Source organism: Mrakia frigida (genome assembly GCF_051309035.1).
Source record: "Mrakia frigida strain ATCC 22029 unplaced genomic scaffold BDY24scaffold_29, whole genome shotgun sequence".
Lineage (NCBI taxonomy): Eukaryota > Fungi > Basidiomycota > Tremellomycetes > Cystofilobasidiales > Mrakiaceae > Mrakia > Mrakia frigida.
Genome location: NW_027481252.1, coordinates 221,463 through 241,026, shown reverse-complemented (window position 1 = coordinate 241,026; position 19,564 = coordinate 221,463). Strand labels below are relative to the sequence as shown.

At 54.9% G+C, this 19,564-nt stretch overlaps 7 protein-coding genes across 7 annotated transcripts; 5 read left to right on the top strand and 2 right to left on the bottom strand.

Annotated features, from left to right (window-relative positions):
- Window positions 1–254: 254 nt before the first annotated feature.
- On the top strand, window positions 255–8,347 carry BDY24DRAFT_410394 (chitin synthase). Its single transcript, XM_076642846.1, has 16 exons — window positions 255–381; window positions 484–872; window positions 1,194–3,952; window positions 4,030–4,393; window positions 4,482–4,819; window positions 4,905–5,259; window positions 5,338–5,557; window positions 5,638–5,760; window positions 5,825–6,274; window positions 6,348–6,371; window positions 6,474–6,563; window positions 6,635–6,699; window positions 6,784–6,950; window positions 7,032–7,227; window positions 7,323–7,755; window positions 7,866–8,347. The coding sequence occupies exons 2-16, from the start codon at window positions 499–501 to the stop codon at window positions 7,992–7,994; spliced, it is 6,087 nt and encodes a 2,028-aa protein (XP_076494119.1). The 5' UTR covers window positions 255–381; window positions 484–498; the 3' UTR covers window positions 7,995–8,347.
- A 54-nt stretch (window positions 8,348–8,401) lies between these two features.
- Window positions 8,402–11,257, top strand: BDY24DRAFT_398169 (transcriptional regulator of RNA polII, SAGA, subunit-domain-containing protein). The gene is made up of 6 exons (XM_076641652.1): window positions 8,402–8,568; window positions 8,680–8,821; window positions 9,416–9,811; window positions 9,894–10,075; window positions 10,187–10,701; window positions 10,812–11,257. Exons 1-6 carry the CDS (start codon window positions 8,479–8,481, stop codon window positions 10,867–10,869), a joined length of 1,383 nt encoding a protein of 460 aa, XP_076494118.1. The 5' UTR covers window positions 8,402–8,478; the 3' UTR covers window positions 10,870–11,257.
- Window positions 11,258–11,428: 171 nt separating this feature from the next.
- BDY24DRAFT_417552 (uncharacterized protein) lies at window positions 11,429–11,757 on the bottom strand (the record flags this gene model as incomplete). The annotated part of the gene is made up of 2 exons (XM_076643732.1): window positions 11,429–11,464; window positions 11,572–11,757. 2 exons carry the CDS (start codon window positions 11,755–11,757, stop codon window positions 11,429–11,431), a joined length of 222 nt encoding a protein of 73 aa, XP_076494117.1.
- Window positions 11,758–12,388: 631 nt separating this feature from the next.
- Window positions 12,389–13,936, top strand: BDY24DRAFT_398166 (uL29 family ribosomal protein). The gene is made up of 6 exons (XM_076641651.1): window positions 12,389–12,411; window positions 12,819–12,975; window positions 13,149–13,240; window positions 13,347–13,405; window positions 13,506–13,566; window positions 13,674–13,936. Exons 2-6 carry the CDS (start codon window positions 12,824–12,826, stop codon window positions 13,691–13,693), a joined length of 384 nt encoding a protein of 127 aa, XP_076494116.1. The 5' UTR covers window positions 12,389–12,411; window positions 12,819–12,823; the 3' UTR covers window positions 13,694–13,936.
- A 679-nt stretch (window positions 13,937–14,615) lies between these two features.
- Window positions 14,616–15,596, top strand: BDY24DRAFT_398164 (uncharacterized protein). Its single transcript, XM_076641650.1, has one exon. The coding sequence runs from the start codon at window positions 14,698–14,700 to the stop codon at window positions 15,490–15,492; it is 795 nt and encodes a 264-aa protein (XP_076494115.1). The 5' UTR covers window positions 14,616–14,697; the 3' UTR covers window positions 15,493–15,596.
- A 901-nt stretch (window positions 15,597–16,497) lies between these two features.
- Window positions 16,498–18,384, top strand: BDY24DRAFT_398160 (uncharacterized protein). Its single transcript, XM_076641649.1, has 4 exons — window positions 16,498–17,030; window positions 17,149–17,408; window positions 17,473–17,712; window positions 17,811–18,384. Exons 1-4 carry the CDS (start codon window positions 16,746–16,748, stop codon window positions 18,139–18,141), a joined length of 1,116 nt encoding a protein of 371 aa, XP_076494114.1. The 5' UTR covers window positions 16,498–16,745; the 3' UTR covers window positions 18,142–18,384.
- Window positions 18,385–18,438: 54 nt separating this feature from the next.
- Window positions 18,439–19,174, bottom strand: BDY24DRAFT_443635 (uncharacterized protein; the record flags this gene model as incomplete). The annotated part of the gene is made up of 3 exons (XM_076644783.1): window positions 18,867–19,174; window positions 18,553–18,841; window positions 18,439–18,459 (listed from the first exon to the last, which is right to left on the bottom strand). The coding sequence occupies exons 1-3, from the start codon at window positions 18,971–18,973 to the stop codon at window positions 18,439–18,441; spliced, it is 417 nt and encodes a 138-aa protein (XP_076494113.1). The 5' UTR covers window positions 18,974–19,174.
- Window positions 19,175–19,564: the final 390 nt, after the last annotated feature.

Here is a 19,564-nt window from a genome sequence, read left to right as displayed (position 1 = left end):
GGAGGAGAAGCGACGAGGTGAAAGGGAGGGAGTGACGCGTGAGAGAGGCAAGAGAGTCGTTGCCCTTTCTGAGAAGAGAAGATTTTCTCGAGTCCATACAGTCTTGTAGCTCTCATATAGACCGTCTGCAGTGTTAGCCAAAGTTCTACGTATTCTCCAATCCTGTTCGCACCCGAAAAGTGACACCAGGAAAAAGGGAGGGAGGGGACGATCCCTCTCCTCGGCGAGAGAGGAGGAGGCTGAAGCAACCATAAACGACAACGAGCTCTCTCTCTCTCTCCCCTTCCTTCCTCTTCTCGGTTTCTTCCCTCAGCCTCCCACCCTTGGAGGACTCGACCTTCTCTTTCGTCTCTAGTAGGGTTATTAAGCACTCTCTCTTCGGTGAGTAACAGACTTCGCCCAAACTCGCCTCCTCCCCTTCGCCCGTTCCTTCTCTCCCTCCTCCACTCTTCTTCAGCCCGCTCACTCTCTCCCTCTCTATAGATCTCCCCCGTCTCCATGGCGACCACCTCTACTACGCTCTCCTCCAAGGAAGCCTCCTCCACGCACGATGTCACCCTGCTCATCAAGACTCAAGGAGGAGCCACCCTTTTCCCTTCCGACGACCAGGTTCTCACCCTCCTCCACCAGAGATTCCGATCCGATCTTCCTTACACTCGACTCTCCTCTTCAACCTTACTCGTCGTCAATCCGTTAAAGACTCTCGCCAACCTCAACGATGCCAGCGCGAGGGATTACCAGGAGAGCGAGTACGTCGACACAACAGGAGACGAACCACCAGGAGGACCGATGCAACCTCATCTCTACGAGCTCGCAGCGAGAGTATACTTGTTGATGAGGAGGAGGAAGGAGAGTCAGGCAGTCGTCTTTAGGTGAGTGGTTGTGAAGGAAGGTTTTCTCATCATCTGTTGAGAGCCAGGGAAGGAAGAAGGAGGAGCGAGCTCATCGGGACCTCGTCCAGCCCCAAATCTCTCTCTCTCTAGAGGTTCCTTTCGAAGGGATTCTAACTTTTACTCGGAGAAGGGACGGGAACCAGCCTTGAAAATCTGCTCCCAGAGTCTCGTAACTCCAGGAGACAAGATTCTCGCTCACCAGCTCGAGCAAAGGAAAGACGTTCCAAGCTCAAGCTCAACTCTCGCTGACTCTCCCTCTCCCTCCCTCCTTCCCTCTCCTCTTCTTACCTTTCCTCCCAGTGGAATCACAGGATCGGGGAAATCCTTCAGTTCAGAACTCTTCCTCTCCCAAATCCTCCGTCTCTCCTCCCACTCTCGCAAGGAATCTCGAATCTCGGACCAAGTCAAAGCCCTCTCCACCCTCCTCGACTCGTTCGGTTCAGCCAAAACGTCCTCCAACCCTTCCGCCTCTCGCTTTGGGAAACTCCTCGAACTCCACTTCACCGAGAAGGGTCGAATCTCAGGAGCCAAGGTCCTCACCTTCGGACTGGACAAGTCGAGGGTCACCCATCTCGCTTCGGACGAACGCTCCTTCAACGTCTTCTACCAACTCCTCGCTGGAGCTTCCCCCGATGAACGAGACGCTCTCAACCTGGAAGAACCCTCGAGCTACGCTCTCCTCGCCTCGTCGGGATGCTACCTCCTACCTGGAGGGCCGACGTCGGACGATCACGCTCAGATGGGAGAGCTCAGAGCAGCCATGGCCGCCCTCGGATTCAAGCCCAAACACGTCGCTTCCATCTTCTCTCTCCTCGTCGCCATCCTCCTTCTCGGAAACCTCGAGTTTATCGAACACCCAGACCGAGATCTCTCGTACGAGTCGGCCATCGTCGGAAACCTCCTCGTCCTTGACGAGATCGCCAGGCTACTCGGAGTCGAAGCGGAGGACCTCGAGCAGGCGCTCACGAACAAGACCAAGTTCATCAGGAAGGAGCTCGCCTCTGGATTCCTCACCGCCGAGGGATCAGCCGTTCATCGAGATGGACTCGTCAGGGATCTCTACGCCATCCTCTTCGCTTTCGTCGTCGAGTCAGCCAACCAGAAACTCGATTCGGACGAGACTCCTCCCACCCAGATCTCCCTCTTCGACCAGCCAGGATTCCAGAGTCGGACGCCGTCGGGATCGATGCAGGCCACAGGACAGGCTCCTCTCATCGCAGCCTTCGGTCAGAACTCGCTCGAGGAGCTCTGCTTCAACTTCTCAGCGGAGATCCTCCACTCCCAGTTCGTTCGAAGGACGTTCGACGACTCGATGGGCTACAACGCTTCCATCACGGCGGATCGAGTCCCTCTCCCTTCGATCCTCACGATGGAGAACTCGGGATGCGTCGACCTCCTCCGAGGAGGACCGATAGGATCCAAGGCGGATCGGAAACCAGCAGGGATCTTCGGAGCTCTCGCCAAGGGGTGTTCGAGGTTCAAGCAAGGGAAGTCGAGCGACGACAAGGACGAGGAACTCCTCGACGATCTTACCCACAAGTTCGGAGCCCACGGATCGTTCATCACCTCTCCAGGAGTCGGAAACGGACCAGCTCTCGATAGGACGCTCTTCGGGATCAACCACTACACCGGGAGCTGCAGTTACGACGTTCGAGGGTTCATCGAGAAGGACCTGGACGTCCTTGACGCTTCCTTCGTCGGTCTCCTTCGAGGATCCACCGATTCCTTCATCAACAAGCTCGTCTCAGGTCCCAGCATCGCAGCCGAACTCCATCCCCAGGACAACAAGACCCTCGTTCAGGCTCAGGTCTCGATAACTCCCCTTCGTCGTCCCACCGTTGTCAACCCTTCCCCAACCTCAACGAACCGATCTCCTCCTCCCGAACCCTTCGAGTCGCCTCTGGAAGCAGGAGAACTCTACCCCGTTACCACTCAACTCAACTCCACCCTCGCCGAACTCCTCCGATCAATCGAATCAAGTCGGACGTGGGATGTCCTCTGCCTTCGACCCAACGACAACTCCCTCCCCAACTCGTTCGACAAGAGACGCGTCAAGTCCCAGATTCGAGCCTTCCTCCTCCCCGATATGGTCGCTCGTCGTCGGACGGACTTCGTTGCCGATCTCGAGCTTGGAGACTTCGCGTCGAGGTACTCGGTCAAGGGAAATGGATCCATCGAAACCGTCGTCTCCGAGTTCGCAACGAGTCGCTCCTGGACGGAAGGACTCGACTACTTCGTTGGAGATCGACGGATCTGGCTCAGCTACGACGCCTGGAAGGAAGTCGAGGACGAGGTTCGAGATGACGAGAAGAGGAGAGGAGATCCAGCCGCTTTGGAGGACGCGGAGACCATCGAGCCCGTCTCGATGATGGCTGGACTTCGGTCGCCTAGCACCCCATGGAACGTCGGAGCAGGAGCAGCAGGAGAGAGTGCCGAGGATCTCCTCGTTCAACGTCAGACGGCCAACGGATCGGGATACTTCGAACCTGCTCCAGGAAACGGATTCGCTGGCTACGCTGCTGATCTTCGACCGAACAACAACAGGACGTCGAAGAAGGGGGGATACGCTCCCAGTTGGGTCGAGCCGGAAGTTTGGGAGAACAACAACAACAACAACGGACGACCGGACTCGCCTGCGACGTTTGTTAGTAGTCATGGAGGAGGAGGAGGAGACGCTCGGTCGACGAAGGAGGAGGGAGGAGCGGGAGCGGGAGGACCAGGAGACGGATTGGTGGTGAAGGAGATGACGCCTGGAGCGACGGTGGAGACGATCGAGATCTCGAGTTCGAGGAAGTGGTGGGTCAGGTTCGTGTGGTTGATGACGTGGTGGATCCCGAACTTCCTGCTCTCGAAGGTTGGGAGGATGAAGAGGCCGGACGTCAGGATGGCCTGGAGGGAGAAGGTCACCATCTGCTTCCTCATCTTCCTCCTCTGCGCCATCGTCATCTTCTACGTCGTCATCTTCGGAAGGCTGCTCTGTCCCAAGTTCAACTACGCCTGGAACACGAGCGAGTTGAGTGAGCATGCCGCCGAGAACGATTTCTGGGTTTCCGTCGCCGGTGAGTCTCCCTCCTCCTTCTTTTGGTCTTTCTTCTCTCTTGATCTGACACGTTTTTCTCTTGTTCGACTCTTCCAGGACGAGTCTACGACATTACCGACTTCTGGCGAGCTCAACACAGCGACATCGCCGCCGCTCCCGTCACCTCGGACGTCATGCTGCAGCTCGCTGGACTCGATCTCACCGGCTACTTCCCCATCCCTTTCAACATCGCCTGCCCTGGACTCGTTACGGACGAAACCTTGGCTCTCCAACGGAACTTCACCGCTATCGACGCGTACGCCGTTCACTGGTCGGGAGAGCAGCAGACTCAGGGCTCGACGGGACTGCTCGACGCCAACTGGTACCCCAACACTTTCCTGCCCTTCCTCAAACCGTTCTACAAGGGAGAGTTCGTCATCGACAACAAGCTGATCGTGGATAGTGCGAACGATGGATCCAAGTGAGTCCTTCTTTGTTCCTCGCCGAGACGCGTCTTTCTTTCCCTCTGACTCTTCCTTTTCCCCTTCCCCGTCTCTTTCTTCTCTCAGCGTCTGGGCCGTCTACAAGGAGGGAGTCTACGATCTCACCGACTACTTCACTACGGTCACCTTCTACGCAGCCGACACTACCGTCGCCGACACCTACTCCTTCCTCGATTCTTCCATCACCGACGTCTTCCAGAACTTCCCCGGTCAGGACATCACCAAGGCTCTCGACAACGCTTTCGCCGCTCTCGGAGACGAATCAGCTTCCCAGCAGCTCACGTGCCTCAAGAACGCGTTCTACAAGGGAGAGAAGGACTTCAGGACGAGCCCCAGGTGCACCGCCAACAACTACATCCTCCTCGCCTTCTCGGTTCTCATCATGGTCACCATTCTCGCCAAGTGTGAGTCTTCGAGCTTCCCTCTGATCCTCCGTTTCGGCCTCTTCCTTCACTGATCTCCGTTTGCTTCGTTCTTGTTCGTCTACAGTCCTCGCCGCCCTTCAACTCACCTCGAAACGAACGCCCGAGCTCCAGGACAAGTTCGTCATCTGCCAGATCCCCTGCTACACCGAGGGAGAGGAATCTCTTCGAAGAACGCTCGACTCGCTCGCTGCCCTCAAGTACGACGACAAACGGAAACTCATGTTCGTGCTGTGCGACGGAAACATCATCGGAAGCGGAAACGATCGAACGACCCCTCGAATCGTCCTCGACATCCTCGGAGTCGACCCGAAGCTGGATCCGGAGCCGTTGCTGTTCAAGTCGGTCGGAGAGGGATCCAAGCAGCTCAACTACGGGAAGGTCTACTCGGGTCTCTACGAGTTCGAGGGTCACGTCGTTCCGTGAGTTTCTTGTCTCGTCTCTCGTCCTCGACTTCTCGCTGACTCCCTTCCTCCTTCTTTCCTTCCTCGATCGTTCAGCTACATGGTCATCGTCAAGGTCGGAAAGCCCTCGGAAAGGTCGAAGCCTGGAAACAGAGGAAAGCGAGACTCGCAGGTCCTCCTCCTTCGATACCTCAACCGAGTTCACTTCGACGCTCCCATGGCTCCCCTGGAACTCGAGATCTACCATCAGATGAGGAACGTCATCGGAATCGACCCCGCCTTCTACGAGTACCTCTTCCAGATTGATGCCGATACCGTGAGTCTCTACTTCTCGTCTTCGAGTTCAGGAAGAGGAGAGACGACGCTGACTCGAGTTGCTCTTTCCTTCTTCCCAAGTCCGTCGATCCCGACTCCCTCAACCGAATGGTCGCCTGTGCCGTCGACGATCAGAGCATCATTGGAATCTGTGGAGAGACGAAGCTTCAGAACGAGATGCAGTCGATCACCACGATGATTCAGGTAAGCAGCAATCCGAGACGAGACGCGACCTCTTTTCGACGCTGACTCTTTTGTCTTGTCCCAGGTCTACGAATACTTCATCTCCCACCATCTCGCCAAAGCCTTCGAGTCCCTCTTCGGTTCCGTCACCTGTCTCCCCGGATGCTTCTCAGTCTACCGAATTCGAACCGCGGACAAAGGTCGACCCATCATCATCTCGCAACGGATCATCGACGACTACTCGGAACCCGTCGTCGACACCCTCCACAAGAAGAACCTCTTCTCCCTCGGAGAGGATCGATACCTCACCACGCTCATGCTCAAGTATTTCCCTGCTTACAAGATGAAGTTTACGCCCGACGCCATCTCGTACACGGTCGCTCCCGATCGATGGTCCGTCCTGCTTTCGCAGAGGAGGAGGTGGATCAACTCGACGATTCACAACTTGGCCGAGCTCTACTTCTTGCCGGATCTCTGTGGATTCTGTCTCTTCTCGATGAGGTTCATCGTCTTCCTGGACCTCGTCGGAACGATCGTGAGTCGTCTCTTCTTCCTTCTTTCACCCGTCTCCTCCCGCTGATCTCATTCCTTCCCTCTTCTTCTCGTAGATCTTGCCTGCTACCTGTGTCTACGTGAGTCGGGATCTTGGATCTCTGAGCGATATCGCTCTTCCTCCGTCGCCGCTTTTCGTCCCTTGACCGTCGACGTTTCTTCGCTTCCTTCGTTCCTCCCAGCTCTTTTACCTCATCATCACCGTCGCCACGGGACAAGCTCCCATTCCCACCATCGCTCTCATCATGATCGGAGTTTCCTACGGTCTTCAGGTGAGCAGAAATCTTAACGAGTCCGCTCTCGTCGCCGTTCCGATCGCTGACTCTTTGTTGCTTCTCTACAGGTCATCATCTTCCTCCTCAAGCGAGAGTTCATGCTCATCGGATGGATGGTTATCTTCCTCTTGGCGTGAGTTTCCATGTTCACTCTCATCTTCTCGTCTTTTCGAAGTCGACCCGAATCTGACGCCGTTCTTTTTCGACTCTCCTCCAGCTACCCGATCTACTCGTTCTTCCTCCCCGTCTACTCGTTCTGGAGCATGGACGACTTCAGTTGGGGAAACACTAGGGTTGTGGTCGGAGAAGGAAAGGAGAAGACCGTCATCACCAGTGAGGGAGAGTACTTCGACGACTCGATGATTCCGCTCAAGAAGTTCAGCGGTGAGTCTCTTTCTCGAACCCTCTCTCTCTCTCGTTTCTCGCTTTCTTTACTGATGATTCTTCTCGCCTCTTTCTGTACAGACTACGAAGCCGAAGCCTGGGAGAACACGTCGAGGCAGGAGTCTGGATCGGTCAAGGGAGGATCGGATTACGGATCGACTCGAGCGTCGGTGAGGGAGCAGAAGAGGCAGAGAAGTCCTCTTCCTCCTCCCAGTTTCGGAGGTGGCTTCAACGGTGGCTCTCAGTACGGAGGATCGCAAGGTGGAGGAGACTTCTAGTGAGTCCTTGAATACTTTGCCGGTACCGATTTCGACAGAGTCAGTCGAAACTGACCTCGACGCGTCGCTCGTCTCCCCTTCTTTTCCCTCGCAGCCGTGACAGCAACGCTCTCAAGCACCACAACTCCAACCCCAACATCGGTCAACACAACAACCTCCAGAACTCTCGCATGCCTTCCATGGCTTCGATTGGTGGTTTCTCCGGCTACGGCAACGCTCCTCCTTACAACGCTCCTCCTCCCTCCCTCCCTCAGATGGGCTTCAACTCGTCGCCTCACGCCTCCGAGTACTCGCAACCTCTCTACCCTCCGTCGTTCCCTGGCATGGGAGTTCAGCGCAACACGATGATGAGCCTCCCTTCCGCCTACGGAGGAGCAGGACTCGGAGGAGGAGTCAATAACCCTCGGATGAGCACCTTCAGTCTAGCGACGACGGCCAACCCTTTCGCTTCCAACCCACCGAGCGAGAGTACGGATCCATCGGACGACGAGGTCCTTTCCGAACTGAGGCACTACCTCTCGAGTCAGGTGAGTCCTTCGTTTCACTTCGTTCTGTGATTGAGAAGCAAAGGGAAGAGGAGGGAAGCGACGACGACGACGGCGAGGCTGACCTTCGATTCTTTGCACGAACGAATCAGGACTTGATGACCGTGACTAAGAAGACTGCTAGAGTCGCTCTCTTCGCTCGATTCCCCAAAGCCGATCTCACTGGACGAGTCCCTTGGATCAACCAGAGCATCGACGGGATCCTTCAGGGATCCCTCTAGACGGACGGACGAATCGGACCCTCTCGCTCTTTCCCATTTCACGACCTTCCTTTTGTTGCTTTTCTTTCGAACTCTCGTAGACTCGTTTGACGATCTCTCTCTCTCTCTTTCCTTTTCGTTTCGTTCCCTTTGCATCACACACTCTCGTTTCTCATCTCAACTCGCATCGTTTCGCACATCTCTCTCTCTCTCACCCTCGCGTCGTCGTTTCTCGATTTTGCTTTCTTTTCCTTCCCACGGACTCTTTCCTTTTTGACCGTTTGACTCGATTCTCGCTCTTGGACACTATCTTTACCCTGCCTGCTTGTCTCTCGTTCGTCCTCTACTATATTTCTTTGAATGCTGCTGCTCTGTTCGCGCAGGGAAGGAAAGCGGGGCCGACGAGGGAGTCAAGTCGACCAAACTTGAGGAGGTGGTCCTTCTCTCTGCCATTCAACCACCCTCCCACCCCGAACGACTTCTTCTTTTTGCACCCTTCTTCAGCATGGATCCATCGGCATCCACTTCTAATGCTCCTCTCGAAAAATCTATGAAAACGCCGGCACCGTACGTGAGGATTGACACTCTCAAGATTGTAAGCCCTCGCTCGCTCTCTCCCCTTCTCTTCCCTCTCTTCCTCGGCTTTCTTCCTCGTTCTATCCATCCATCCACTCACTCATCCTCCCTTTCTTTCGATGCCCTACAGAAGCAACAACTGCACGACGTCTTGGGCGAGAACGGACTTCCTTACTGGCAGGCTTTGGTTTCCTTCTTGACTGGCAAGATCGGGAGGGAGGAGCTCGACGGCCTCGTCGATGGCTGGCTCGGAGGGACGGAAAAACGACTGAGTGAGTCCCAGTTTCGGCTGTCTTCTTCAAGGGAGCTATATTAGAGTCGGTTCTATACTGTGGATGGGTGGATGGGAGCGAACGAGCTTGTCTAGGGTGTTTTCTGGCCTGAACGGTCACACACCCGATTAAAGAGAGGAGGGAGTCGACCTCCCTTCGACTTTCTCGACGTTCATCAATCGAGCTCGTTCGAGTCCGAGAGGGTGGATGCACGCCTTCCAAAGAGCCAGGAAGATTCTAGACACTCTATAGATTCGATCGGGGAGGGTCGGGCATTTTTCCTGCCAGCGCTGAGGGGGTGGGAGGAAGCTGAGAGCTCTCCGTTACAAGCAGAGAGCTCAGCATCACGCTAAATGAGCTCCAGCTTTTTCTCTTTGTTTCTCCCCCTTCTTTGCGAGTGGGGAGTTTGGAAGAAGCTGGACTGGAAGGGAAGATCTTCCATCCATCTCCACACCGATTTTTGGTAGAATTTTCTGAAGAGTTTTTGGATATTTCGGCTGACAAGTTCGTCCTCGCCTCTCCTCCTTCCTTCCCTCCCTCGTTTCTCCTTCGCGACCGCGTCGTCTGGGAAATCAACCTCCTCCCTTTCTTCAGTTCCTCTTCACAACCACCTTTTAATCTCGCTCATCTCCAACGCTTCCAACTCGCTCCCAACCACTCCCGTGCCCTCCTCCGTTCCAGTATCGACCAAACGAGCTCGAAGACCGGACGATCCTACTCCCTACGGAGCGAAACGACGAGTGTTGGGTTGGGTGCTCGGGATGCCCAAGAGGGAGAGGGAGAGGGTGAGAACTACTCAGCTTCTCGGAGGAGGAGGAGGTGGCGAGGATAGCGATGAGGAGGGAGAGGAAGGTGGGCAGCAGAGGGAGGAGAGAAGGAAAGGTGGGGCTGGATGGATGGGAGGGAGTGAGATGGAAAGGGAGAGACCCGTCTTGGGTCCTGCCAATCGGAGGGACGCCGTTGGGACTTCGACTGAAGGAGGTTCTTCTAGTGAGTCTTTGTCTTCTCGAGACGTTCTACAATCTTCAGAGAACGACGCTGATGGCTTTCTGGTTGATTTATCCTCGTTCAGCCCCGCATACACCCACTCACGGTCGACAACAAGAGCAGAACCTCCCGATCCGATCCGCTTTGGAAAATCGCTGCCTGCCCTCCTCGGAACAGATCAGGGACAGGATGGCTCGAATCGCTGCCGAGAACGGTCTCGATACCGCTGGGCCGGGAGTGGGTAGTTTGATGGGTCTTGCTGTCGAGGTTCGTTCGCTTTTCTTCTCGTCGACGCCGTTCGTCGTCGTCCTCGCTTGCCTTCTCGTTTCCTTCGCTGACCTCCCTCTTTCTTCCCTCGATCTCTTGATTCCTCTACAGACCCACCTCAAAACTCTCATCTCAACTCATCTCCATCTTCACCGCTCCAACCTCCTCTCCTCACCATCCATCCACCCATCCACCTCTTCCTCCTCCTCCTCGAAACCCAAACCCAAAGTTGTCAACGCGGAAGCCTCCACCTCGACCCTCGTCCCCTCCCTCATCCACTCCACTCCCACCTCACCCTCCGCCTCGTCTACAGGTCCCCAAACCCCTCCCAACACCTTCTCCCTCCACGCCCTCCAAGGCGTCCTCGACGTCGCTCCAGGGATGGCGATGGATCTCGGATCGGTCTCGAGGGTGGTGGGGAGTCGGTTGTTGGATGACGAGGCTTGGGGAGAGATGTGGAAGGAGGCGGAGAGGGAGAACATGAGGTGGAAGGACCCGGAGGATGATGAGCAGGCGAAGGAGGAGAAGAGGAAGAAGGAGGAGAAGGAGGAGAGGGAGAGGAAGGAGGCGGAGCTGGTGTTGAAGGCGGAGGGGACGGAGGGAGTGCCGGAGAAGAAGAAGAAGAAGTGAGTCGAAAAAAAAACTTATCGACTTGAATTTTCTCGAGAGGGGAGACGACGAAGAGCTGACCGAGTTGTTCGTTTTGTTTTGCGTTTCGTTCTCGTTTCGAATCCAGAGATCACGCCTACGACTACGTGGATCCTCGAACTATTCTCGATTCTCTTCTCGATTAAAAAAACCTCAACCCTGTCATCTGTCTCTTCCTTCTCGTACTCCTTCACGTCCCATACGAATCTCTAACGAACCTCCCACTCGGTCGTCCTCCTCCCTCTTTCCGTCGCATCGCATCTTTCTTCCTTCTCTTCCTTCCCCTTCGTCCCTTTTTTTTTGCTTCCATGTCCCCCCTTGCTTTTCTCTTTCACTCGTTATCTTCCCTGTTCCTTCGCTTAGCTTCTTCTCCTCCTACCTTGTTTTCCCCTTCGTCGCTCTTCGTTTTTCGTTCGTCCACTTTCACGACCCGTTTCGCTTTCTCTCTCCCTTTTTTACAAGTAGTTCTAGTTGTGTTGCGTTCTTCTCTCGGTTTTTTCGATCCTTATGCTTGTGGAGTAGTCTATGGCCTGTTTTCATGTTGGAAGGAGATCCTTGAAAGGGGGGGGAAGAGCGAGACGCGTCGTTGTTTTGCGAACGGGATGAGGGGAAGTAAGAAGAGAAGTTCCAAGTTCGTGACGAAGACGACGCGATTCGGTGAGATCATCAGCGGGAGACCACCTAGAAGGAGCTCGTCGATGTGTGTTAGGGGTGGGACGGAGAGGATCTCGAGCCGTTGAACTTTGGCGAAGGGGAGGAGGGAGGGAGGGCTGATTCGAGGAGGGTACAGTAGAGCTGGCAGGAGGAGGGAGGCCGAGGTAGCAACATGAAGGTATTCTCCGGCTCACGAGTCGCTTGAGGAAAGGGATCACGTCCTCGGATCGCTTGAGGACGACGTTTCGATAGAGGAGAGGGGAAGCGAAGTCGAAGAAGTCGTGCGAGGTGAGGGTCCAGGAGGCGAGGGCCGAAGGAGAGGAAGTCGAGTAGCGGATGAACTCGTGGAGGATCTCGAGAGGTATTCGGGAGGCTGCCATGTTGTAGAAAAAGAGGAAAGGGAAAGGAAGAGAGGTTGAAGGCTGGGTCGATGTCGAGCTCACGCTTTCGAGCTTCACAAACCTCCAGCTTCGTCCTTCCGAGGCTCAAAACGAGCTCTGCCAAAAACACATGCTGTAAAATGGATGATACTCAAGCTTCTACTTCTTCGGGTCTTAAACAATCACCCAGGCAGCTTTCTCGGATCACAAACGGGCAGGGACGAGAGCCAGATCGCGTCTCCAGGAGCCGAGAATCCATCGACCCAAGTTCAGATTTCGTCGCATCTTCGTCTTCAATTGCGACAGATTCAAGTGAGATGAAATTCTGACTCGAACTCGCGGGTCCAAATGTCCAAACGACGAGGAAGGCGAGAAGGAGGACGCGAAGAAGAGAACGCGGGCGACTCAGCCGGCCTCAAACCTCGATTCTTTCAGATTTTCTTTCGCACGAATCACGATCTAGACTTTTGCTGCTCGTCTAGACTACCAAAGGTGAGCTATGAAATTTCCGAAAGAGGGAAAAGGGGGTCGAAAGGGTAGGTGAAGAGCCGCACGCACAGCTCCAAATTCTCTTTTCTTTCAAAGAGGGAAAGAGGGGAGGGCGAAAGGAAGGTCAAGCAGCGAAAAAGCCGTAGACTACCACCCTCCCTTTCTGTGCGTGAGCGCTCTTAGCCCTTCTCTTCATCAGCCTACACTCCCCATCGACCAACCCATCTATACCAACACGAATCCAACTCGAATGGAAGGAAACGGACGAAGGGAAGAGGAGGAAGAGAGGGAAGAGGACGACTGTTTGGGGAGGTCGAGCGAGTTTTGGGAAGGATGGTCCTCGATGGATTTGGAAGGTTATGATGGAGGAATGGTGCTTGGTAGTAGGGGGAGGATATGATCCTACGAGGAGCAGCTTTTCAACCCTACCCGACACTCCTACCTCGACATACAGATCCGTCAACATCGTGCCCTCCTCCTCCCCTTCGACACCTCACGACTCTCCCTCCCTCTCGGTCCCCACCTCAAGAGATCAGTCTTAACTGACTCTTGTCTCCTTCTGTCTCTTCTAGTCGCCATGTCCTCCACCACCGGCAAAGTCCGTGCTCACGAGCTCGTCTCCAAGAACAAGGCCGACCTCACCAAGCAGTTGGTTGAGCTCAAGCAGGAGCTTCTCTCCCTCAGGGTCCAGAAGGTCGCTGGAGGTTCCGCTGCCAAGTTGACCAAGATGTGAGTACGCTCGTCAAGTGGGACGCGTCTATGGGTGGAGAAGGGGTGGAAGGATGCTCGAAGGGAGGGAGGGAACGGCAGAGGAAGAGAGGTCAGGAATGTCCGAAAAGGGAGAAGCTCATCGTTTTCCTTCGTTTCCTTCCCTATCCCTCGATCCTCCTCTCACCCTACAGCAACACCGTCCGAAAGTCCATCGCCCGTGTTCTTACTGTCATCAACAAGAAGCAGCGAGACAACCTCAGGGAGTTCTACAAGGATGCCAAGTGTGAGTCCTTTCCTTTCAGCTCGACCTTCCTTCGACTCGCTTTCTCGTTCTTCGCTGAACGAGCAGACGCTGACCTTTCACTTTCTTTCGCACCTCTGCTATACAGACATGCCCCTCGACCTCCGATACAAGAAGACCCGAGCTATCCGAAGGAAGTTGTCCAAGGTTCGTTCAGCTTCGCCTTCGGAAGGAAGGAGTCGACCTCTCGAATCGCTCGAGCTGACCTTCAATCCTCCTTCCTCCGTCTCCTTCTTCTCTCTCACAGAACGAGTCCGCTAAGATCACCGAGAAGCAGCACAAGAAGAACATCCACTTCCCCCTGCGGAGTTCGTCCCTTTCCCTTCTCTTCGTCGAGCTCAACTCGTTTCTCCTTCCCTTCCCAGCTCAAAGCTGACCTCGACCTTCCCTTCCCTCCCTTCTTCTCCTCCCACAGAGTTCGCCGTTAAGGCTTAAATGTCCTTGACTTATGCCTTCTTCGACGATCTCAATGCCTTCTCTTCTACTTTTCTTCTTCTTTTTGGCCCTTGACGAGCGCGGATGGGAGGGGGAGATGGTGAGGGAGTTCAGTCGATGAGTTCGGATTCGGGAGCGGGAGACCGCCTTCCTTTTTCGTTCTCGCTTCGGTCTTCCTTGTCGCTTTCTCTTCTCGAACGTGGCCTTTCGTAGATGCAGTGATGCATGCGAAACTGGTGGGAATCTCGTCGCGTCGGTGTGAGAGAGAGACAGGTTCACTTGCGAAAGGGACGGAGCTCGGAGAAGTCTCGCTCGTCTGCTTTCGTTTCTGCCACCTGCCTATCATTCATTTAAGGCGAAGATCGTCATGCTCCGTCATACGGCCGACCTGACCTAGTAGCAATGAAGAGACAACGTTCAAAGCGAGGAGGAGGCAGCGAACTCGTACCTTGTCTCCCCTTTCTTAGATCGTTTCGTTAGAAGCCCAACGTGTTACAAGGCGGATAGTAGACACCCTAATTCTTCTCCCTTATCTCCCGCTACAGCTCTCGAGTGACAACCATCCATCACAGCCTTGGCTCGTAACTTCTTCTCGCCGTCCCTCCTCCTCTTGCACGCGTTCACCGACCAAACCTCTTTTCACCTCTCTCCGCCATGAGCTCCGACAAGTTCGAGCGTCGAGTCTCCTCCTCCCTTTCTCTTCAATCCCGGAGAGGAAAGTCTCGAACTCTCTCGCTTCAGCTTCTGGTCAAGACCCTCTGTCCCTTCTTGAGGTCTTCGCTCAAAACCATCGATCCTGTACGTTTCTGCCGTTCTGTCTCTCTCTCTGTTCTTCGAACCAAAGACCCCTCTCTGACCGAACATTCTACTCAACTGTGTGCACTCTTCTTGGACAGGGAAACACCAAACCAAACCTCAGCCTCCCTCCTCCAGCGCAGAAGCGACAAACCAGTCCTCCTCGCTCGAGGAGAGGCGAGGTCGCTGCCTCACCTCCTCGAGTGGCTATGAGACCGGTCACTTCGTTCGAGGTTTTCGAGTTTGATGCTGAGGATTTCTGGAAGGTGAAGGAGCTGAAGGAGCTTAGGAGGAGAGTGAGGGAGGTTGCAGGAGGGATGGGGCACTGGGTCGAGGGAGAGAAGGTCTTGGGCGGGAAGGGGAGAGTCGCGGTAGTTTGTGTCCAAGATGAGCTGGATAGTACGTTTCTTACTATTGGTGAATTCTTTGGGAGCTATAGGGGACGAGAATCTGCTTCGAGCGTCACTGAACTGATCCAAATCGAACTCGACGCGTCTCCAGATCATCGTTCAACCTCCTCCACCACTCCAACCCCGCCCTCTCCCTCCTCGGATCTCACTCCCCAACCATCCTTCAAACGAACCTCCTCCTCGGCGCCCATTCACTCCCTCTTCGCCTCAGCTTCCGCCTCAACGACCTCCTCCCTCGACCGCTCCTTTTCAAGCCGTCTCGCCTCCCCATCCTCCATCCTCCTCGACTACCACCTCGAAATCGACCTCGACGCCGAGTCTCCCCTCTCCTCCCTCGTCTCCTTAACTTTGCTTTCGGGCGACTCAGGTCTGGATTTGGACAAGGGTCCCATCACTTCCTCACTCTTCGTCCCATCGTCGAGCTCAAACGCGGACGCGTCGGCTCCTTCCTTCTCGCACCGCTCGAACGCGTCGAGTTCGTCGACGATGACTTGGGAAAGTGAGGGAGAGATGGGACCTATGACCCCGGAGTGGAAGGGAGCGCTTGGTGGGAGGAGGTTGAGCGAGAGGAAGGGCACGGAGAGGAGGGAGTGAGGCTCACGGACTTCGACGCTGGACTTCGCTTATATATCGGGACTTCTCCTCTCTAGCGTAGAACTTAGTAACTCCTTATCGTCTAGATTTCTCGTATTCGGACGTTCTTGGACTTTTTCTGTCTCTTCCTCTCCCTCTCTCTCTCTCTTAGACGTCTTTCCTTTTCTGGACTTGGACTTCTCGTTATGGCACTTCAAGTTTACTCGCGACTTGATCATCATTGAAAAATCTCGTGCGAAAGAACTAAGGCGTGAACGGTACGAACAAAGACTCCTCGACCGTTGTTTCCAAACCTCTCGTCACCGTCGCGTCGCGTCTCCTCAACCTCTCCTCCTTGTCTCTTCCCTCCACCTCAGCCCCAACTAGCCAACCAACGTTACCTCACTGCCCCTTATTCTCCTTCTCAGCTCCCTTCTGAACCTGAGACCCGACGAAAGGATCCTTCGACGCGTGGACAACGACGAGGGAGGAAGCTCGAGACTTCGTGGGAGGAGGGAGAGGCACGAGGGGAGTGGGTTTTTCCGATGAAGAGGAGGTAGAGAGAGGAGTGCTGGAGCGGGAAGGGGTTGATCTGGGAGGGAGGTGTGTGCTGGGGTAAGAGGAGGTGGTTGTAGAGGAGAAGGAAGAGGGGAGGAGCGAGAAGAGGAGGAGAACGAGACCTGATTCGGTTTGTTCGTCTCTTTTCTCTTCGCTGAGTTTTTCCTTCGAGCTCTAGGTACTGACATGAGTCGTCCTTTCCCTCGTGTCTATAGCTGTTAAAGCCGCTCCAGCTTTCCTCAGGCCGTCGTCGCTTCGAGTCAAGTCGGACGTGCGCGAAGCTCACGACGCGTCTCGTCTCGACTCGTTTCATCTCCTTCTTTCCTTGAACCCTCTCCCCTCGAGTCGTGAGCACTGTTTATCAACCTCGCGTTCATCGTCGCATCGCATCCCTGAGCCTTTCGTTTCTCTTCTCGTCTTTTCTCAGCGCAGATCGCTCCTCATTGGCCAACTCTCAACAACCTCGCAACGGAACCTCGACCTCGTCCCACCTCCTCTCTCTCTTCTTCCCTTCACCAGCTTCTCTCCCAGCACCAAAACCAGCACCTCCCCACTCATCACCTCCAAGCCCTCGGCTCACCCGTCCGACGTTCACTATCAGTTTAGATTTCGCACCTTTCCCCGAACCTCAGCCTCAGCCCAACCAACCCCACCTTTTTCCTCTTTTCGCCATCGCCCAACGCAACACCTCCTTCACCTCAACCCCTTCCTGCAACATGAACCCAAACCAAGACACCCCCGTCACTCGAAAAGAACTTCAGGAGTCGCTTGCGGAGATGAGGAGCTTCGTTCTGGCGTTGATCACCGCTGGAGGGGAGGGTGAGGCTGAGAGGATGAAGGGTTTGTTGGAGGGCGTTGGGATGAGCTGGGAGGGGTTTGGAGCTTGGAACAGGAGGAGAGAGGAAAGCAGGTGTGGGAGGTGTGAGTCCAAGAGAGCTAGAGAGGAGTGGGAAGGGGAGGGAGAGAGTGAGGAGGATGGGGAGAGGGAGGAGGACGAATCGGTGAGCTCGCTCGTTTCGGTTTTCATCTTCGCCTTGGGCTGATGTTTAGCGCGTTTTTGGATGCGACTCTCTGACTCTTTTGCCTTATCTCTTCTTCTCTTTCGTTGAATGATAGCAGTCAGAATCAGGATCCTTCGAAGCAGAAAGCTCAAGCTCGTCGATCTGGTCGCCCTCCTCGTCGATCTCGTCCGCGCCGTCGTATCCTCCTCCCATCGCAACCCATTTCGCCTCTTCGCTAGTAACACCGTCCCAGCCTAGCATAGTTGGACTAGCCGCTCCAACAGTTCCAGCAACAACTTTCCTCTCCCACGTCTCCCACCCGCACGGTTCCCTCGTCGTTCCAGGCGCGTCGTTCGTCAAGACTTGGAAGCTGAAGAAGTTCGTCTAACTCTTCGTTCTCTCGCCCTCAGCCACCAAACTTACATATCTCTATTTCACACAGTACCTCAAACTTCGCCCTCCATCCCCATTCAGCCCTCCGTTTCCTTTCGGGAACCGCCCTTCACTCGTGTCTCCCTCTCAAACACGTCGGGCCTGTCGAGCCAGGAGAGACTTTTGAGGTTTCCGTGGCGATGAAAGCTCCGTTGGAGGAGGGAAGATGGAAAGCTGTTTGGGTGCTGGACGATCTGGAGGAAGAAGGGCTGGAGGAGGGAGTGAGAGGGAGGTGCGAGGTCGAGCTTTGGTGAGTCGTTTTCCGTCTCTTCTTTTCGTTCTCGTTTCGCTTCGAGTCCTTCTCGAGATGAACAGCAGAGCTCATTTACCTTTGGTTGGCCGTTTTAGGATAATAACCGGCTCCCCATCCTCAACCTACTTCCCATCGCCTCTTTTCCCTCAAATCGAACCCACCTCGTCCCTCCCTCCCCAACCCCACTCCGACTCACCACCCTCCTCGCCTCAAATCTACCCAGCCCAGGCGCAACTCCAAGTTAGATACGACCACCTCTCCCACTCCGTATCAACCATCGACCTGTCGGCGTCGGTGGATTGGTCGGAATCGGGGTGGGACGACGGGTGTACGGGAGATGTAGAGGTGGACGAGGGAGTGGAGGACTTGTTGATGGATAGAGGGGAGGAGTGGACGGAGGTTCGATGGTTTGGGGAGGGTCGATGAGATTGGGTTGAGGGAGGGTCAGGGAAAAGGGAGAGGAGAGAGGAAGGACGCGTCGAAGAAGGAAGAGGAGAAGGAGGAGGGTTGCTTCGCTTTGATGATTGAATTCTCAGCAGAATCTAGTGCTTTATTTTCCATTTTGCAGCGGGAGAGAGAGGGGTTTCGTTCGAGCAAGCAGAAGGAGAACAGTGGGTTCGGGGAAGGCAAGAACGACGCGTCGTCGAATTCTCTCGAATCTGTCTTGACGTTGCTCGAGTACGTCTTATTAGCCAATGGTCATCGATCCTCGATCGAGAGTACTTATGCTAAGACGAGATTGGCCTGCACAAGCGAGAAAAAAAAGAGAAGAACGTGAGCTCGGAGACGAGGAGACGAGGAGACGAGGAGGACAGGGAAAAGGAAAGAGGGACTCACGATGCGAGTTTCAAGTGAACGACTCAACGAAACAATCTGACGAGTTGATGGTTCATCTGGGTTGCGAGAAGATAAAAAGGCTTTGGGGAGGAGGAGGACGGTTGAACCGGGGGGTTGGGGAGGTTGACCGTTTACGAGGAGTCGATCTCGTTGTGCCCAGCGAAGGAACATTTCCAGGATCCCGCTCGCTTTGAGAAGGGGAAGTCGGTCCTTCTTCTCGTGTTCTTCCTGAGCTGGGAGGGAGAGGATATCGTCAAAGACGGGCGAGACGGCTCGAAGGAAGAGGGCTCTGGCGAAGAGCACACCGGTCAGACGTTTTGACGACGAGATCCGCTTCGGGGTAGAGGGGGAAGATGGGAGAGTAGCGTTCGACTGGTTTGGGAGCGTCCTCGACTTCGGGTGCTTTCCTCTTGGGAGCCATGGTTTGTAGATCGTCTGGGAACGAGCGAGGGGGAGGGAGGGAGGGAGGGCGGAGGAGGCTCGAAGGAAGGGAGGATTGACGAGACTGGGAGGGCCAAAAGGGAGATTAACGGAGAGATGTGTACGAGAAGAAATCAGCAGAACCAACAATATGTGACGCTCACGAGAGAAGAGCTACAGAAGGATTTGTACGGTTTTGGCGAGTGAAAGTTGGAGGGAGGAAAGGAGAGTTGAGCTCGACTTTCTTTTGAATCGCAACCCCGACCCCCTCCTTACACCTCTTTTTCCCTCAAGCTCCAAACCAGAGGTCTCTAGATATTCTTAGACGAGCATGAGCCTTCAGGACCAGCATCAAGTCCCCACATGTCTTCGTTCGTTCGTTGGAAGCTCTAAAACGCCGACGACGTTCAGCCCTCCGAACTCCTTCCTTCCTTCGACCTCCTCCCTTCCCTCCCTCCCCGGCCGGATCCTTTCGCATCTATGTGGATCTTACCAGGACCCTCAGAGATCTACGACCGATTCTTTCTCCACCCTGCAGCAGCTGACGCTCCTTTCTTCGTCGAGAAAGCTTGATCAACATCGATGTCCAAAC

What these genes read in the sequence shown, in the direction of transcription:
- BDY24DRAFT_410394 (XM_076642846.1), top strand. Translation starts at nt 499, where the DNA reads ATGGCGACCACCTCTACTACGCTCTCCTCCAAGGAAGCCTCCTCCACG. An exon ending in TGGACCTCGTCGGAACGATC is followed by an intron (nt 6,275 to 6,347) that starts GTGAGTCGTCTC and finishes TTCTTCTCGTAG; the next exon opens with ATCTTGCCTGCTACCTGTGT. An exon ending in ATGGTTATCTTCCTCTTGGC is followed by an intron (nt 6,700 to 6,783) that starts GTGAGTTTCCAT and finishes ACTCTCCTCCAG; the next exon opens with CTACCCGATCTACTCGTTCT.
- BDY24DRAFT_398169 (XM_076641652.1), top strand. Translation starts at nt 8,479, where the DNA reads ATGGATCCATCGGCATCCACTTCTAATGCTCCTCTCGAAAAATCTATG. An exon ending in AGGGACGGAAAAACGACTGA is followed by an intron (nt 8,822 to 9,415) that starts GTGAGTCCCAGT and finishes CCCTTTCTTCAG; the next exon opens with TTCCTCTTCACAACCACCTT. An exon ending in TGATGGGTCTTGCTGTCGAG is followed by an intron (nt 10,076 to 10,186) that starts GTTCGTTCGCTT and finishes ATTCCTCTACAG; the next exon opens with ACCCACCTCAAAACTCTCAT.
- BDY24DRAFT_398166 (XM_076641651.1), top strand. Translation starts at nt 12,824, where the DNA reads ATGTCCTCCACCACCGGCAAAGTCCGTGCTCACGAGCTCGTCTCCAAG. An exon ending in TCCGAAGGAAGTTGTCCAAG is followed by an intron (nt 13,406 to 13,505) that starts GTTCGTTCAGCT and finishes TCTCTCTCACAG; the next exon opens with AACGAGTCCGCTAAGATCAC. An exon ending in CATCCACTTCCCCCTGCGGA is followed by an intron (nt 13,567 to 13,673) that starts GTTCGTCCCTTT and finishes CTCCTCCCACAG; the next exon opens with AGTTCGCCGTTAAGGCTTAA.
- BDY24DRAFT_398164 (XM_076641650.1), top strand. Translation starts at nt 14,698, where the DNA reads ATGAGACCGGTCACTTCGTTCGAGGTTTTCGAGTTTGATGCTGAGGAT.
- BDY24DRAFT_398160 (XM_076641649.1), top strand. Translation starts at nt 16,746, where the DNA reads ATGAACCCAAACCAAGACACCCCCGTCACTCGAAAAGAACTTCAGGAG. An exon ending in AGAGGGAGGAGGACGAATCG is followed by an intron (nt 17,031 to 17,148) that starts GTGAGCTCGCTC and finishes GAATGATAGCAG; the next exon opens with TCAGAATCAGGATCCTTCGA. An exon ending in AAGACTTGGAAGCTGAAGAA is followed by an intron (nt 17,409 to 17,472) that starts GTTCGTCTAACT and finishes TATTTCACACAG; the next exon opens with TACCTCAAACTTCGCCCTCC.